Source organism: Eschrichtius robustus, chromosome 20 (assembly GCF_028021215.1).
Source record: "Eschrichtius robustus isolate mEscRob2 chromosome 20, mEscRob2.pri, whole genome shotgun sequence".
Lineage (NCBI taxonomy): Eukaryota > Metazoa > Chordata > Mammalia > Artiodactyla > Eschrichtiidae > Eschrichtius > Eschrichtius robustus.
The window spans coordinates 52,665,264-52,681,774 of record NC_090843.1 but is presented as its reverse complement, the minus strand read 5'-3'; the positions used below and the strand labels follow the sequence as shown (position 1 = coordinate 52,681,774).

Here is a 16,511-nt window from a genome sequence, read left to right as displayed (position 1 = left end):
CATCGTGTCACTCTCTGAGCCTAAGAGCACCTCGTGGGTTATCATCACCTAACTCACATCATGAGCTAAGAATGATGCCTGGTACTCAGCACCCGATCAAAACATGTCAGCATCACTAAAACTGGGCTTAAACTCGCCAGTGGCTTCCCGCTGCACTCAGATTAGAAGCCCACCTCCTGGTCAAGGCCTGCAAGGCTGCTGCCCCCTCGGTCCAAGGTCACTTCCGATGCTCCACACAGCCTCCGTCTGCCTCTGAACACACCGTGGTCCCCCCAGGCTGCAGGGTTTTCACCTCTGCCTGGAAGGCATCGTGCCCGGATCTTTCAAGAACCCTTGTTGTCATTTAAATCTTAGTTCAAAATTATCTCTTCAAGCAAGGCCTCTCCCCTCTGCTTTATTATCTAATCCGCTAGCCAATTTTATCTTCCTCGCAGTACTTGTGCAGCATAAAATGATCTCATTTATTGCCTGACTCTCCTATGGACAGCGAGTTCCCCGAGAGCAAGGCCTCTGCCTGGGCTGCCTCTGGAGTGCTCAGCACACGGAGATGCTCCGTCAATATTCAGAGACCAAATGAACAAACTGGGCTGTGCAGGCTGGAGAAAGCAATGCCCTTTACTCGGGACAGGGGTCGAGAAGCCCCACATTCCTGCTCGCCTCTCTCCTCCCGTGCTCAGTGAATGGCTGGCCGTGGCCCAGGGGCAGCCCTGTGACCTCTTCCACCCAGACTTTCCCAGCATGTTGAGAGTTTAAGGCTTAGGCGTAGGAATCTTGAGACGTGGCCAAAATCATCATATGAACTGGATCTAGGAGATCATCCTGTTCAGCTCCTTCATATTATACTGATGCCAGAGAACCAGAGAGGTGAAGTGATCTGCCCAAGGTCACACAGCAAGTTAAGACCGTAGACTCAGGATTAGAAAAACGAGGCCTCTTGACTCCTACCAGGCCGGTGCCCTTCCTTCTCTGGCCTCCTAGGCTACACCAGCCTGAGAGGAGGGGGGGCCGCTCCAAGGAGGAGGGCAGAGCACAGAGGGGGCATTCAGGTGTCTGATGGGAAGGGGATCTGTGGCTGTCGCTGCTCTGGCTGTGCCCATCTGAGGCACCCACCCTGGCTGGGGTCACTGTCCAGGAGAGAGATGGTTCCAGCTTCTGGCTCAGGCATGAGTTCCACTCTCTCTCAACCAAAGCAGAATTGGTGAAATCACCGTGGGGCTACAGGGCCCTCCCAGCCTCTCTGCAGCAGACTCCCACCGGCAGCTCCCACGGTCACTTCCCACCTCTCTAGGCCCACCTGGGGGGACCAAGGACAATGGGGCCTTAGTCTAAGGCTCACTGGGATCCAGGACTGACTCTGGCTTTCTCCCGGGGATTGGGTAGGCAAGTTCCAGGCACGGGGATGTGTGTTCCTTTGGGTGCAAGGGAGCTGTCAGAACACGAACACCCTTCCAACTCTCAGCACGATTTGATGGGGAAAAGGAAGCCAAAATAGCACCTGCGGACCAGCTCCTGACAATCTGGGCATCCAACAAGGCCACTCAGCAGAGGGCTGGGCCTTTCCAGACTTGGGCGCCCTGACCAGTGCCTGGTAACTCCCCCACACCGGCACCTGCAGAAGTTTCTGGGCTCTTTCCAAAATGTCTGCCCTCCTGGGCCTTCACGGCCTCTGGACAGTCCTGCGCCACTGGGCTTGGACCGCACTGGCAGGCCCAGCTCTCCCCGGTCCTAGGCCGTCCAAAAGCTGGGCCACCAAGCCCAGCATGGCTGCCTGGCCAAGCCACCTGTGGACCACAGAGATGCTGGAGAGGGCCGGTGCCCCTTCTAACCTCCCCCGGCGCCAAGAAACAGCAGCTTGCCAAGTGCACTCAGAGCACGGGTTCCTACCTGGGGATCCGTGACCCTCTCTGAAACAGCATACAGTTTGTGCATGTGCGTGGCTCTGGGTCTGGGTGGAGCTCCATAACTGTCATCAGATTCTCAGAGTTGAGGACTCCTGCTCTGTGGAATCAAACAGGCCTCTTGGGAGCCAGCTCAGTGGAGAAGTGGGAGCAGGGGGGGTCAGGAGGCCACCCGTGTGGCTCCAGGAGTAAGATCCTCTCCCTCTAGGGATTATGTATGCTGGCTGCAGGGATGGAGGGAGGTCTCACTACTCCCCCTTCCAAGCCCCCAGGCAGCCAGCCTGGTCACAACCCTGGCCCACATAGAGGCCAGGGAGGAAATGGGCTGGCCGCAGGGGTCTCCAGCCCCGCGGAGAGGCACTACTGCCCGCTTCCGACAGCTGAGGGATCGCTATAGGGGTGTGAATGGGCATGTGAATGGTGAAGACAGGATGCAGGTCCCTTCCCTCCGGCAAATAAGGTGGAGGGGGGCAGGGTGGGAGAAAGGGGGTAGGGCAGAGAGGTGGGCAGCCGGGGCAGGAGAGGTGTCTATTGGTGTCTAATAAGGTTTCAAGATCTTTCTTGATGCCCAGAGCCAGATGATGAAGTAAAAGTAAATGAGCCCAAGACATCTCTCTATACCCCAGCACCCTTCTACCCTCAATGCCTGGAACAGCCAGTGAATGGCTGACTGAGCCTGGGGACATGCACATGGTTTACATACCTGATGCTACCTGTTACGAAACTGTCAGGTTATATTACAGACTCTGGGAGGGGTCTGGAACTGTCCTGCAGTTGCAATCAAGATGACAAAGAAAGGGACCCTCCTGAACCCTAGGTTCCCAGACTAGTGGCCCAAAGAGGGCTCCCCATCCCGTCTTTCTTCGGGTTGCACCTCTGACCTTCCCCAGAAGTAGAGGGGAGCAAACCCCATCTCAGAGCAGGTGGACTCGTCCTGGAGCTCAGCAGGAAACATCTCAATTCACCTTGCTGGCCTCTGGCTTCCTGAGAGAAGCTCTTTGGTGGTGGGGAATTCCCAGACCCATGTGGCAACCCCTCGAAGCAGAGGCAAGGTCATCAGGAACCATCCTCAACTCTCCCCCACTCCCCTGGACCCTGCCAGTTCAGCCTGAGTCCTCACCTCCAGCCAGTATCTGGCCTGGTCTGGGTCTGGACGTCTTCACCTTGGCTGCAGGGCAACAGTAGGGGCATGGATTCCTGCCCCTCCCCACCCCCGCTGCCCGAGACAAAAACTTCTGGCCTGGCCGCTGCTTCCCTGGGGCACTCCTAGCCTCTCTGGCTCCCACAAGTGACCCCATTAAAACCTTTGGACACTTTGTGGGATAGGGATGGGATTCCTCGTTCAGTCCTTCTCCCTCCCAAGTGCAACCTAAGGATCTAGAAACAGGCAGGATGGGAGGAAGACCAGGCACTGAGCCTGGTCTCCTTGAGGGTGATTTAAAGCCAAAAAAAAAAAAAAAAAAAGGAAAAGGAAAGTAGAAATGTGAAGCTAAACGCTGAGAGCACTGGCAGAACCCACAAACTCCGATGCCACGTGTCTCCTCTGCTCAGTGCTTGCACAACAAGCCAACTGCCAAGTCAGAGTCTGGAGTGAGGCTTCAGCCGCAGGACTCTCCTCGGGGACAAGCACAACGGCAAACAGAGCCCCACACTGAGGACCCAAAGGACAGTCTGCGAGTGGTCCCTACCGCCCCTCTTCCAGCAAGCACAGACTCCTGGGGCCAGAGGCTCCACAGGCTAACACCGGGCTTTCTCCATTCAAACAGATTCTTCAGCCCCAGCACCGGGTCCCCCGATGACTCACATACACCCCCCTCCAGGCTTCATGAATCTTTAGTTAAGTGGCAGCAGGAGGGCCACAGGTGTCTCAGGCATCCACAGCGTCGCATCCTTGTGGCAAAGTTAAATGAGGAGTTAATGAGGTGACCCCTCCCGTCGGGCTGGGCAGTACCTGGCACCCTGCCCCCACCCACCTAAGCTGCTGCCCGATCCCAGCCCCCTCGTCTGGCAGTGAGCCTGCTGCACTGAAAAAAATAGGTTAATGCAGCTGGGAAAAGAAGGGAGGTGGGCAGCGGGTCTGGCTCCACAAGCCTGCCTGCTCACCCACCAACCCCGGGCACAGCAAGGCAGGCACAGCAGGGTGAATGAATGTCCCTCTGTCATCCACGGTACAGACCCTTGTGTCTGCGATGCCAACATACTTTTGTCACACAGCAGGAGCTAGGGGACTGAATCACCTGCCGCACAGAGCATCCCAGCGCCAGAGCCACCCTGCAGTTGCACTGATGCCTATCAGCTCAGCAGCCCAGAGCCTGGCTGGCCTGCCACCCTTGCCCAGAGGGCACCATCAGACACAGAGCTGTCAGATACCACCAGAGGTGAAGCTGGCTAAAGGATTCCTGAAGCGGCTGCTTGGTTTTGGTAGTCACTAATGCCCAGGGAAAGAACTGAAAGTCTGGAGTTTCAAGGTTTAAAAACTGCCCCCTACCTGCCACCCCCCAACCCCGGCAAAGGGGCAGGTAAACCGGAAGGACTCTGTTTGGCTGGGACTGGGCCAGGAACCTGCTGGGTCACTTTCTTACCAACCTCTAGGTCTGGAAATGGACAATGAGCTTTGGGCTGGTGTCTGCTGGCCTCAGCAGGGGCTGGGAAGGGGGTACAGGCAGGGGACGGCTCCGGGCTGCCGGGCACAGACAGCTGCCTCAGCACAGAAGGGCTCTGGTAGCAGCTGAGGCCAGCAGGGCTCTGCTAGCCTCGTCCCTAGAGAGGCTGAAGGTGACACAGGGGCCAACGCAGGACAGCTCAAGTTGCTGCCCTGCCCAGCACTTTCCAGGACTGATGTTCCCTCTGGGAGGTCACGTATGCCCCGTTGGAAGAGGATGAAAGTAGATAAGGAGCCAACGGGCCCAAGATCACATCCTCTTGCAGGTGCCAGGAGCCTCTATGCTGGCTGGCAGTGAGGACCTGCGCAGAGGGACCCCCCTCAGACCCCCACAGGAGGGCTTGTAAATCCCCACCAGCAACACAGACTAGCCAAGCCTCTGTTATCACTACCTGGAAGGACAGGCATGGCCCTGGCCAGCCGGGACAGGCACCCTGCGACATTTGCTTAGGTGGTTAATTTGGTCTACAGTTATCAAGCGCTTACTGTGTGCTAGGCGATGGTCTGGCTCTTCCTCAGACGCCCAATGCCAGGGCCCAAAGCCAGCCCTGCGGCAGCCTGCCCAGCTGCAGGACAGTCAGCTTCTATCTCAGATTTTCATCCCCGCCCAGGTCTGGGGCGGCAGGCAGGATGGGCAGTCTGCCCTGGCTCAGCTTGGTCTGAGCTGCCTGCTGGGTCAGGAAACCCCTGGCACACTGACTGAGTTGCCTGGTGCCTGACTGGCACTGGGCCAGCAGGCCTCTGGGTGGTCCCTGAAGAGGCAGCCTATAGCCCCCAGACTCGGCAGCACCGCCAGCTCCCCACAACCCCAAAGAAACCTCACACGGCGGTGGTACTGAGGTGTTTCCGCCAGTGCCCCTCAGCAGAAGGGGCGGCCACTGGACGCAGGGGGGCGGGGCTGGGCTGGGCGCTGTAGGGGAAACTGAGACCCAGGAGCCCCTCGCCCCATCTGTTCATATTTCCACCCGCAGAGGCGCAGAAAGGAGCCAGGCAGTCCTCTCGCACAGGAGACAGCACCCCTCTTCCTGAGACAGGGACAGAGGCAGAGAGAGCAGGGCTCGGAGGCTGGGGTAGCAAGAGCGTTAATCATCACGTTAAGGCCACTTACAGCCAACCCACAGCTTATCCCAGCCTCTGTCCCAGGGTCCCTCCGTCAGGTAGGAGGCGCAGTGAGCTCCGAAAAGGGGCTGCCCAGAACCCCAGCAGGCCCCCCGCCCGCCTCAGTCCCTCTCGTCCACCCCCGCCGACCCGCTCGAGCCCCTCGGGCACCTTTTGGCGGAGGAGCTTGCTGCGCACGCGGCCCCAGAGCCGCGCGCCGGTGTTGGGGGGCCGCTTGCTCCCCGGCTCCTCCAGCGGGTCCAGGCAGCAGCGCTCCAGGGGCTCGCACACCGCCTTCAAGCTGCAGTCGGGCTGAGGCAGGACGTCGGTCATGCCGGCGGCAGCGGCAAAGCCCGGCCCGACGGCGAGCCTGCCTGCGGGGCCAGCTCAGCTCCGGGGACGGGGAGGCAGGGAGGCGGGGAGGCGCGGGCCGCCGGGGCTCCGGAGCCGCTGGAGGGAGGGTGGGAGCGGGCGCAGCCTCAGCCGAGCCGCCGGGACTGTTACTCGAGCCGGGCAGGGAAGCGCACGGTGCGGGGCTCCGCTTTCTCCTCCCTCTGCGTCCTCCCTCCCCGGAGACACCGCTGGAGCAGCACCGGCTCGCTGGTCCCGGCCAGGCTAGCGGGAGGCCAGCCCAGAGCGCGCGGCGCAGCGCCCGAGGCTGCCGGGGAGCCCCCGCCCCCAGCCCCCCCCCAGCGGAGGAAGTGACTCAAAAGAGGCGCGGGAGGCTGCCCCCTCCAAAACACCCAACCTCCCGGTTTTAACTCTTGGCAGGCTGAGCCTCCTCCTCACCCACCCTTCGGCCCTCCCTCCAACCCCTACTAAAGTAAGTTTGACGAGCAGCTCAACCAGCCGGTCTCTTCCCCTCTAGAGCCCTGGTTAACCCCTTCCCCACCAGGCGGTGCCTTGTGGCTGGGGTGTCTGCGGGAGGCTGGGGGAAGCCAGAGGGGGTCTGCAGCGGCCAGGGCTCAGGGCCAGGAGCCATCAACAGCTGCCCTCGTCCCGGGCAGAGGACCAGGACTGCCCTGGGGTTCTACTCCTGCCCCAGATGCCTCCCTCAATGCCAACTCAGTGACAGGGCCCGACCCGCGTGGACTTCTGTGTAAAGAATAAAGAAGATCCCTAGCTGGGCAACCTCCTGGGCTTTAGCAGCCCCAGAGGGAATCAGCTACTATGGACCTTCTCTGGGGACATGAGCAAAAAAATCCAAGGACGACACGGGTTACAGATGCCCAGCAAGAGGTGCTCCTCTCATGGGCCACTTCTAACCGTCGCTGGTGCCCTTCACCAGAAAAGCCAAAAAAAGGGCTGTGCTGCTGGGGGCAGAGGATGTCCACTGACAAAACGGCAATAAGCCACTCTGTGCTGGGTGCCTTGGGATAGAGAACTAAGAACTTGTTCTTGACTCTCAAGTTGATGAATGTTCATTTCACAAGGTAACAAGTCAGTGTCCGGTGTTTGGAGAACAGAGAAAGGCCTGAACCCCAGATGATTAGGGTCCACACAACCCAGAGGCGTCCAGGCGTCACACCCTGTAGAGCTTGGCACGGGGGAGGAAGGAAACCAGTATTTTCGCAGCGCCAACCGTGAGCCGGGTCCCATGCAAAGGGCGTTCAAATATCTGCTGGCGTTGAAGCCTCACGACTTCTGTGCCGTTGGTGGTATTGTTTAGAGTTGTGAGGACTGGGGCTCAGGGAGATGAAGCTCTCGCCTGAGGTCACGGAACTGCAGCTGGCTAGTGACAGGTCTCCTCCAAAGGCCCTGGCGCTCACAACCACCGAAGTGTGGCTGGTTCTCTGGATTCGGGGAAAAGAGCTGGGTCAGGCCACCAGGGCAGGTGGGTCGGGGCCCAGAAGCAGCCCCTGGCATCTGGAATGCACCTGCTGAATGTCAACCAGCACACACGTCTTGGGGTTTATCATCAGAGCCCGCGGTGCTTTTGCAGAAAGGGGTGGCTTCCCCACAGAGGGAGCCAAGACTTGATCACGACAAGAGACGCCCTTCACCGAGCTTACTATGCGACGGGCACCACGCTAACCCTCCACGTGGAGAACCTCACTCACTGCTCCCCCAACCTTAGGAAGTATTGTCCTCACATCCCCATTTTTCCATTTGAGGAAACTAAGGGTACAGAGAAGCTAAGCCACTTGCCCAGACCAGCCTGGGCCAGGCCACGAACAGAGGTCTGGCTAGGCCCTCACCACTGTGATATCCCAGTGTGGCAGGGTCTGGTCCTGTGCTGCCTTCTGCCTGGAGGTGGACGTGGAGTCCTGGAACTCTGCTGGACTCTGGTGGTCCCTGCAGGGTGGCTGGGCCAGCCCCGTCTCTTCTAGGGCTCCATGCTCCACACCTGCTTCTGCACAGTGCAGACAGGGCTGGGCTGCCAAGGCTGCACAGAGCTTCCTCCTACCTGCGCTGAAGTTGCCCAAAGCCAGTGCAGCTAAGCGGGGCAGAGCCACAACCGTTTTCCCAGCAAGCCCTGAGTGGGAGGGGAAGAGACCCACCAAGGCAGGGACATGCCTGTGTCCCCTGCCCAGCTGGGGCCGGAGCCACCCTTCTTGACCCACCCCTGACCTGCTCTCCCAGGGCACCTGGGGGCCACCTCTGAAGAGAATCTCCCTCCAGCCCCATGAGGGGCCAGCAGCTGCCCCCACCAGCTGCACAAAACCCACCTCCTCCAAGGCTTCACCCATTCCTGTGGTCTTCACCTCTTCATCCCAGTGATTTCATTCAAGAGGTACTGACTGAGGGCCTGGCTATGTGCCCAACCCTGGATAGGGGCTGGGGAATCACAAAGATGAATCAAAAGGCTGTGCTTGACAAAGCTGACAACCCAAGAGAGGAGAGGAGAGGAGACAAAGGCTTAAACACCTCTTAACAGGAGGCAGAAAGGCATTCATGCATTTGGCATTTACCAATCGTGCACCTACCACACGTCACACCCAGATGGACAAAGCATCGTTTTTGCCCTCAAGAAACCCAGTCTTATGCTGCAAGAACAGCACAGATCAAGTGCCACGAAAGCTGAGAGAAAGGAGAGGAAAATTCTAGTCAGAGAGAATCAGGGAAGGCTTCCTGGAGGAGGGGTTGGCGTGGGCCAGAAGAGAAAAAGGTCACCCTCCCTGGCTTTGCTCTGCATCCCTCAGCTAATGGGCAAGTGCTGGTTGTGTAACTGGCCGGTAAGGTGCCATTATAATTGCTGACCACGTTCACCTGCTGCAGACACATGGTCCGTGCTGGGCACTGCCAACTGTTAACTTCAAAACTGGCCCCTCACTGGCTTTCTAAGGTTCTCTGACCTCTATCTGGGTCACATGCCACAGGATGCAGTTTGGGGGATGTTGAGTAAGGTGCGTCCCCCGCCAGGTGTGTGGGAGAAGGGGGGCAGTGCAGATCCTCTTCCCAAAGCTTTATACTTGTCTGTCTTAGGAACCCCAGGCTCAACAATTGTCTGGGTAAAGCAAGCTCTGATTGGATGAAAGATGGCCAACTGGTCTCCATGGTGACATAAGCGCCTTAGCAGATGGATAGCTGTTGGGAGGCTCTTCCCTTGAGATGCTCATCTTTCCTTCCTCCCTGTGGGCTGGGGGTTCTCTCTAGGGACAGCACAGACTTGCCTTCTCTTCCCCAAGCCTGGCTCACTGCTTCCTGGAAGCAATGGTCTAGGAGCAGGCTGCAGCAGGGGGGTTGGGCAAGACAAATGTTCCTAGCGAGTTCCTCAAAAGCAGCCATCTGAGTTCTGGTCCCTCCAGCCCACCACAGACCCTTCCTCAGCTTCACTGGGTGGGCTAGGCTCAGGCTGTGCCGGCCACCCTGGAAGTGACGGCACCCCTTTCCCCTCTGTCCGTCCTGGCAGAACCGGCCTCTGAGGATGAGCAAGGGCCCCCTGTCTGGATAAACAGAGCCTGGGTGGGAAGGCCCACATGAACAGATGTCGCTGCCTTTGGAATTAAAAACATTCCTAGTAGACTGTCCCATCCTCCCTCACCCCCTCCCCAGGCTCTCTGCCAAAGGAATGAGAGGGGCCATCCCCAGGGAGGTGCGGGGCAGGACCCTGGGTTACACCGAGGGAGGGGTGTATACCTGGGGTGGCTGGGACCGGCCACCCAGCACAGCTATGATTGAGGCAGAATCAGGCTAAAGTGATCAGCAGAGGCATCACTGAAGAAAAAAAAGGTCAACAGGGAATATATGCAGCCTGAGCTGTGTGGGCAGGAGAGGCAGGGACTGCCACCAGTGCTGCCTTGGTGACAGCTGGGGATGGGGACGGCTTCCAGGCAAATCCTCCAGCCTGTGAACGCGAGGAGGAAGTTTCTTTCTCAGAACCTTGGGGGACGCTGCTGCTACTTCTCCGGAGTGACCTCCTTTTCCCCACTGGAACGACTTTTATCCTCCCTTCAGCCCAGACTGGAACCCCGATTCCCTGTCCCTATCCTCCAGCCAAGTGACTTGAAGGCAGGAAAGGGGGTTTCTGAGCAGCCAGTTAGACCAAGGCCACAGGCACCCCAGCAAGGACAGCCTGGGAGTGAGGGGGAGGGGAGAGCCCCAAAGGGCCACCCAGAGAGGCTGGGTGCAGGAGCTAGAGCTGGAGAGGAGCCTGGGATGGCGCTGAGGACGAGGACCGGCAGGGGTGTGGCCCGGGGTCAGCCAGGTGCGCTCCCTTCAGCCCCAGGGGAGCAGCTGGACAGGCCCCGCAGGAGCAGAGCTGGGAGGCAGGGTGTGGGTGGAGAGCAGGTGGTGTCTGAGGCTGGGAGGGCTGCAGAAAGGAAGCCCGTGGTGGTTCCTGCCCAGAGACAGGCACCGGAGTCCAGCCCGAGAGAGAAACAGCAGGGCGGGCAGCGCACAGGAGCCCGGGGCCCACGCAGAGGGGGTATGAGTTGGCAGGGAGGGTGGCACATTGCAGGGAAACTGTGAGAAACGGGGGCGGGAGAGTCCCTTTAAGATGAATGGCCCTGGGGTCCTTGCATTCCTAACGTGTGTTCTCACCTTGTTCTGTACCGACCCTAACCCAAACTGTGGATCGGAAGGGCAGAGATCTTCAGAGAATGAGAAAGTGAGACCTGTTTATGTTTTTCCATCCACACTTTTTGAGCATCTGCTATGTTCCAGGCCTGCATTAGGCCTGGGGCCAGGAACACTTTGCTCAGAGTCACTGAGTCGCCAATGGCAGAGCTGAGCCTAGAAGCTACGTTTTCACTCATTTACCCATTCATTCATCACTGAATAGATACCCACCACATGCCAGGTGGGACGGACCCTGAACGGGTCACAGCCCACTTGGAGCTGTGAAACTCCAGACCGAGCCCTAGCCACCCCACCACTGACCCACCGTCCAAGGAGATAAGTGCCAGCAACTGGGGACTCTTTCAGGCATCCAGGCCAGGACTCCGGGGTCTGGGCCCTGCCTGCTAACAACTGTGCGTGGGGTTGCAGGTCTCTAAGGTCTGGAGCCTCAACTCTGTAGGTTAGTGGTTACTGGTAGCATGAGATGGCCGCCTGAGAGGGGGATGGGGAGCGGCTTCCAGGATGTTGGGACAGGGGGCAGCCAGGATTCAAAGGTAGTTGCTCCGCAGCCCAACCTCAAGGTGTACCATGACCCTCCCGTCTCCCAAGGTCTGGCCGAGTCACAGGACAGTGCAAAGCACGGGCTGTTCTGCACACAGCCTCACCCTCCACTCTGCCTGGCCACCCCAGGCTGGTGTCTCGAGGGTGCTTGTTGGCTCTAGGAGAGGCTGAGACAGCCACAGAGCTTGCCTGCTTCAGGACTGTCCTAATGTCCTACTGGGCCCTGGCAACTCCTAGTAATTCTCACAGCATATTTGGTCACGGAAAAAGGGTGGAAAATCCACTTGAGCCTTTGGGAACATCTTGTATACCTAAAACAAAACCCACCAGGGACAGAGTGGGTAGAGCACACCCACCACACATCCATCCATTCCTTCCCACACAACTCATGGATGTAACTCACAGCCAGACTGACACCCAGACCCCCTTGGCCGCTTGCCTGCTCCCAGGACGGAGGCAGTATGGCCGGGGTCTCCCAGCACAGCCAGGGGCCAGAGCGCTCCAGGGGTCCTGCCAGGCCGCAGACTGAAAACACAACAGCCTCAGGCAGGGGGGTTTGAGAGTAGGTCAGGGTCCACTGAGCCTCCATGCTTTTTTTTTCTTTTGCTAATATTAAACAACTGTTTTCCACCCAACTCTGAGCTCCAAATGAACAGAAGAAAGCTCCTGGGAGCCACGGAACCGGGGTGTGAGTCCTGCCTCGTCACTGTGGCAGCCACTCCCCCTCTCTGGGCTTAGCTTCCACACCTGTCAAACAGGATCTTGGACCAGACAAGTGGTCAGCAGTGAATTTTTTTTAAGCAGAGGATATGCCCCGCTTTCTTTCTAAATGAAACCTTATGACAAAGTCTCCCTGCCCCCAGTCAGCTAACGGCAGAAGCAGGGAGCAGAGGCCCCTGGCTGAAGTGGGGTTCCAGGACCCTACCCACTCACACTGCCTTTGTCCACCACTCCCTGCCTTGGGGGCACCTCGGGTCGCCCCAGTAATCCCCAAGCCCCGCAGACTCTGAAGCCTCTGGTCCTCCTTTAAGGACAGAGGCTTAAAGGAGGACAGTTCCCATGAGAACTGCTATTCCTCTACCACGGCCATTGGCCCTCGCTCCCCTCCAGGGTGGGTAGATGTGGAAGTCGGGAGATTAGGGGCTTTTTAAGGAAACTTTTGGGTCAGAGTCCTGGATCTGAAGCTCATGTTTTGTCTCTACTTTTCTCTCTGCTTTGGGGAAACTCTGGGCCTCTGCTTTGCTGGTGTGGGCTCCCTTCGGTGGCCTTACAATAGGATAACACTTATCTCATGGAGTCAGTCTGGTGGTGTTTTCTGGGTCACCTCCGGCCTGAAGCCAGTGCAGCTCAGCTCTTGCCTCCAAGGGTGTGAGCAGGCTATGCCTCGCTTTCCCTGTGCCAGCCCATGGGGAGTGGGTGGCACCTGGGGGTCGGGCCCTCACCAAGAGCCACCACTGCCCCCACGGCTCGTGCCACGGCCAGGCTGGGCTGCGCAGCGCCCACAGTGAGGGAGAGCCACATAAGGCGCCCCCGATCAGCATTCACGTACAGCCTCAGCCCTCACTCAGGGAGTCCCTGGCAATTCCCCTACTAAGTCCTTTTCTCAAAGGTTTTGAATAAAATCAAAGGCAGGACCATCCCAGGAGGCTGAAGTGGCAGCCTCCGCCGGCAGGGAGGTGAGCAGTTACTGGGAGCGTGCAGTAAGCCAGGTACTGCTACCTCCAAGGACTCATCTGATCCTTGCACAGGTCTGAGAGGGAGCCCCCGGAGAGGTCGCCTCGCTATTAGATGGTGGAGCTGCGATCAAACCTGGGTCTTCTGCTTCTGAGTCTAGGAGCCCCTGGGCCCAGAGCTGGGAGAGCACCCTTCTTCGGTCTGTGGAGAGGGGGGATTGTTCTCAGGGCCTGAAGGAATCAGTTCCCAAGGTCCTCTCCAGATCAGCTTCTCTGCTGCCTCTCACCTCTCCCAGGTGAGCCGGGGGAGCGGGCACCACGCCTGCCTGCTAAGGGGGCATTCCCACGCAGGGCAGGAGGCAGAGGAGACCCGTGCCTCTGTCTGTTTCCTGCCCAATGCTTCCTGTCTCCAGAACCCCCTGGGCAGAGCCCAGGCTCCCCAGATCAGGAACACCCGGGAGACGGAGGCGGCTGAGCGGGGGCCGGAAGAGAGAGGTTGTCCTACAAGTTTGGGAAGGCCTTTGCACAGCAGGGCGGGCCCTCTCGCAGGATCCTGCCCCTGGCTCTCCCGCATCCCGCTGCCCACTCTGCTCTCCAAGTACAACCGAGCCGTCCAGACCTGCCTTGAAGAGGGACAGCAGGTGAGGCACTGGACAGAGAACGGGTCTGAAAGAGCTCTAGTCACCTGGGCCCTGGGAGGAGGTGGTGTCAGAGGCAGGGAGAGGAACAGTCCCGGTGCCCCCGTCCCTCCCCGTGTGCCTCTGGGCTGGCACAGTGGTGATGACGGCAGCGAAGGGAAGAGCCTCACATGGACCTGCTGAGAGCAGCAGGCAGCATGGATATAAAACACGGACTCTCGAGGCAGACGTTTCCCTTGGACGTGCACACCCAGCCCAGGCTGAAGGCAGGGGAGGGGTCCATCTTCCAGGGGAGAGGCTGGAAAGCCACACCCTGCATGGCCACTGCGGAGTCCCAGGGTGGGGAGCTGCCTAGCTGCCTCCCTGCAGGCAAGGTTTTCTCACAGCTGCCCTTCCCCCGCATCCAAGTCAAAACTGGCCACTCTCAGGGGACAGGGCCTGGCTGTGGTCGGTGTGGCCTGAAGGATGCATGGGAGAAGGTGTTAAGGACACCCGGTAATGTCCCCTGTCGTTCCACCCAGGGAGGGACCCAGGCACTCCTGGTACCAGCTGTGAGGAACCAGAGTGGAAGGGGTTCTGGGTCAACCAGGCCAACACCCCAGATCCCAGCTCCAGGGCAGTAAAGCTGGGATGCTTGACCCTTGGGCAGAGTCAAATAGGGACAACAGACACCTCGGGGGCCAGAGGGAGGGACGTGGGGTGGGGAAGCCCTCGACTCCTGCCCTAGCAGCCTCCTGACCTGCGCTCACTCCGAATTCCCTCATGCTCTGCAGAGTAATTGAAACCAGAAGTAGTTCCCGCTGACAATGACCCCTTGTTCCCAGCTCATCACTCGCTCTGGGCCAGACCGCACCACGCCGAACTGAACGCGGCTCTGAGGGGGACGAGCCCAGAGCTGCTCAGCCCGGGGGTGGGTGGGGGCACAGCAGGAAACCTCAGGCTGGCAGGTGGTGAGGCCCCAACCTTGACCTCCTGCCCACTCCAAGGTCGGTTCATCAAAGCTAGTCTGACTCCAACAGCATAAGAAAACAGATGTAGCCTCAGCCAACCTAAGGCCCAAACACAGGGGCCACTTGCAGGTGATAGCCTTTGGGAAGGGGGTTTGCTTGACAAGCTACACCCAGAATCCCTGCAGGAAGGCGGAGGACAGTGGACCTGGACCTGCCAGCTTGGGCAAAGGGTTGTCATCACTAGACAAGGACAGGCCTTGTGCCAGGTCCTGTGCCAAGGGCCTCACGGACTTTCCCCTTCTGTTCTCTTTACAGCCCATTTTACAGATGAGGAAACTGAGGCTCAGAGAGGTAAAGTAACCTGTTCACCCAACTAATGAATGGAGAAAGCTAGACTGAAGCCCAGATCTGTCTGGCCTCAAAGCCCCTTCAACACTGACTGAACGATCGCAATTCTCCTCTGTTCTGTTCACTACATGGGGAGGTCCTGTTCATTCTTTGCATCCACCACACAGTGCCTGCCACTTAGAGGGAGTTCAACAAACAGAAATGCGGGAATAAACTAGTGAAAGCGTGGATATGCACTGACCAGCTCTTTCAGGGACATTCCATCCTTTGAGCCTCACAACAAGCCTGTGATAGAGGCAGAGTGGGGATAATTGCCCCCATTTTAATAGATCAAGAAACTGAGGCCTCCAAAGATCAAGGGACCTGGATGCATTTTCCCACCCTCAGCCCAGTGTTCTTCCTACACTGTCAGGGTAACTGCACTCCACACTCAATCTATCTAAACCACTGACTGAGGGGAGGACAAACAAGTTAGGAAAGGAGGGCCAAGGAGACAGGGATGCCTAACCCGGGGGAGAGAAAGCCAGCGGGGGTCAGCTGTTTTCTTCAACTAGAAGAGGCTAATGGTGACAGATGTAAGCTTTTACATGTAGAATGGATAAACAACAAGGTCCTACTGTATAGCACAGAGAACTATACTCAATATCCTATGATAAACCACAATGGAAAAGAATATTAAAAAAAGAATGTGTATATATGTATAACTGAATCAATTTGCTGTATAGCAGAAATTAACACAACATTGTAAATCAACTATACTTCAATAACAAAATATTGATTAAAAAAAAAAAGGCTAGGGCTTCCCTGGTGGCGCAGTGGTTAAGAATCCACCCGCCATTGCAGGGGACACAGGTTCGAGCCCTGGTCTGGGAAGATCCCACATGCCGTGGAACAACTAAGCCTGTGTGCTACAACTACTGAACCTGTGCTCTGGAGCCCATGAGCCCTGAAGCCCGCGTGTGTAGAGCCCGTGCTCTGCAACAAGAGAAGCCACTGCGAAGAGAAGCCCGCACACCGCAACGAAGAGTAGCCCCCCTCGCCACAACTAGAGAAAGCCCGCGCGCAGCAACAAAGACCCAACTCAGCCAAAAATAACTAAATAAAATAAATAACTAAATAAAATAAAATCTTAAAAAGAGGGTAATGGTGACCAGTTGTGTCCTGGGGATTTGGGGGCCTGATCTCTGTTACAGCTGGAGAGAGATGAGCAACCAGGGGTGGGGAAGGGGGTGTGGTAACCCTGGGTCTGGAGGGAAGGAGGCTAAGAAGTCTCCATCCTCAGAGACCATGCTCTTCTCCTCACTTAAAAGTAAGAAAGTCTAAGGCGGAAACAACCCAAATGTCCATTGATGGATGAATGGATAAACAAAATGTGATCTATACATATAATGTTATGCAGCCTTAAAAAGGAAGGAAATTCTGACACACGCTGCCATACAACATAGATGAACCTTAAACACATTGTGCTAAGTGAAATAAGCTAATCACAAAAGGATAAGTATTGCAGGATTCCATTTACACGAGGTACCCAGAAATCGTCAAATTCATAGAAAGTAGAATGCTGGTTGCCAGGGGCTGGGGGAGGAGGAATGGAAAGTTACTGTTTAATGGGTATGGAGGTTCCATTTGGGAAGATGAAAAGTTCTGGAGATGGATGGTGGTGACGGTTGCACAACAATGTG

The 16,511-nt window shown here is 57.5% G+C and overlaps 1 protein-coding gene across 4 annotated transcripts in view; it reads right to left on the bottom strand.

Annotated features, from left to right (window-relative positions):
* ABR (ABR activator of RhoGEF and GTPase) overlaps positions 1–16,511 on the bottom strand; it is a 178,847-nt gene that overhangs the window by 16,997 nt on the left and 145,339 nt on the right. The window contains exon 1 of one of the 4 annotated variants that reach the window (XM_068531716.1): positions 5,830–6,231. The exons of the other annotated variants lie outside the window; for them this stretch is intronic. Coding sequence (XP_068387817.1) covers positions 5,830–5,991 — 162 coding nt within the window. The 5' untranslated portion in view covers positions 5,992–6,231. Of the gene's footprint in view, positions 1–5,829; positions 6,232–16,511 lie in introns of those variants that run through there. 4 annotated transcript variants of the gene reach the window in all.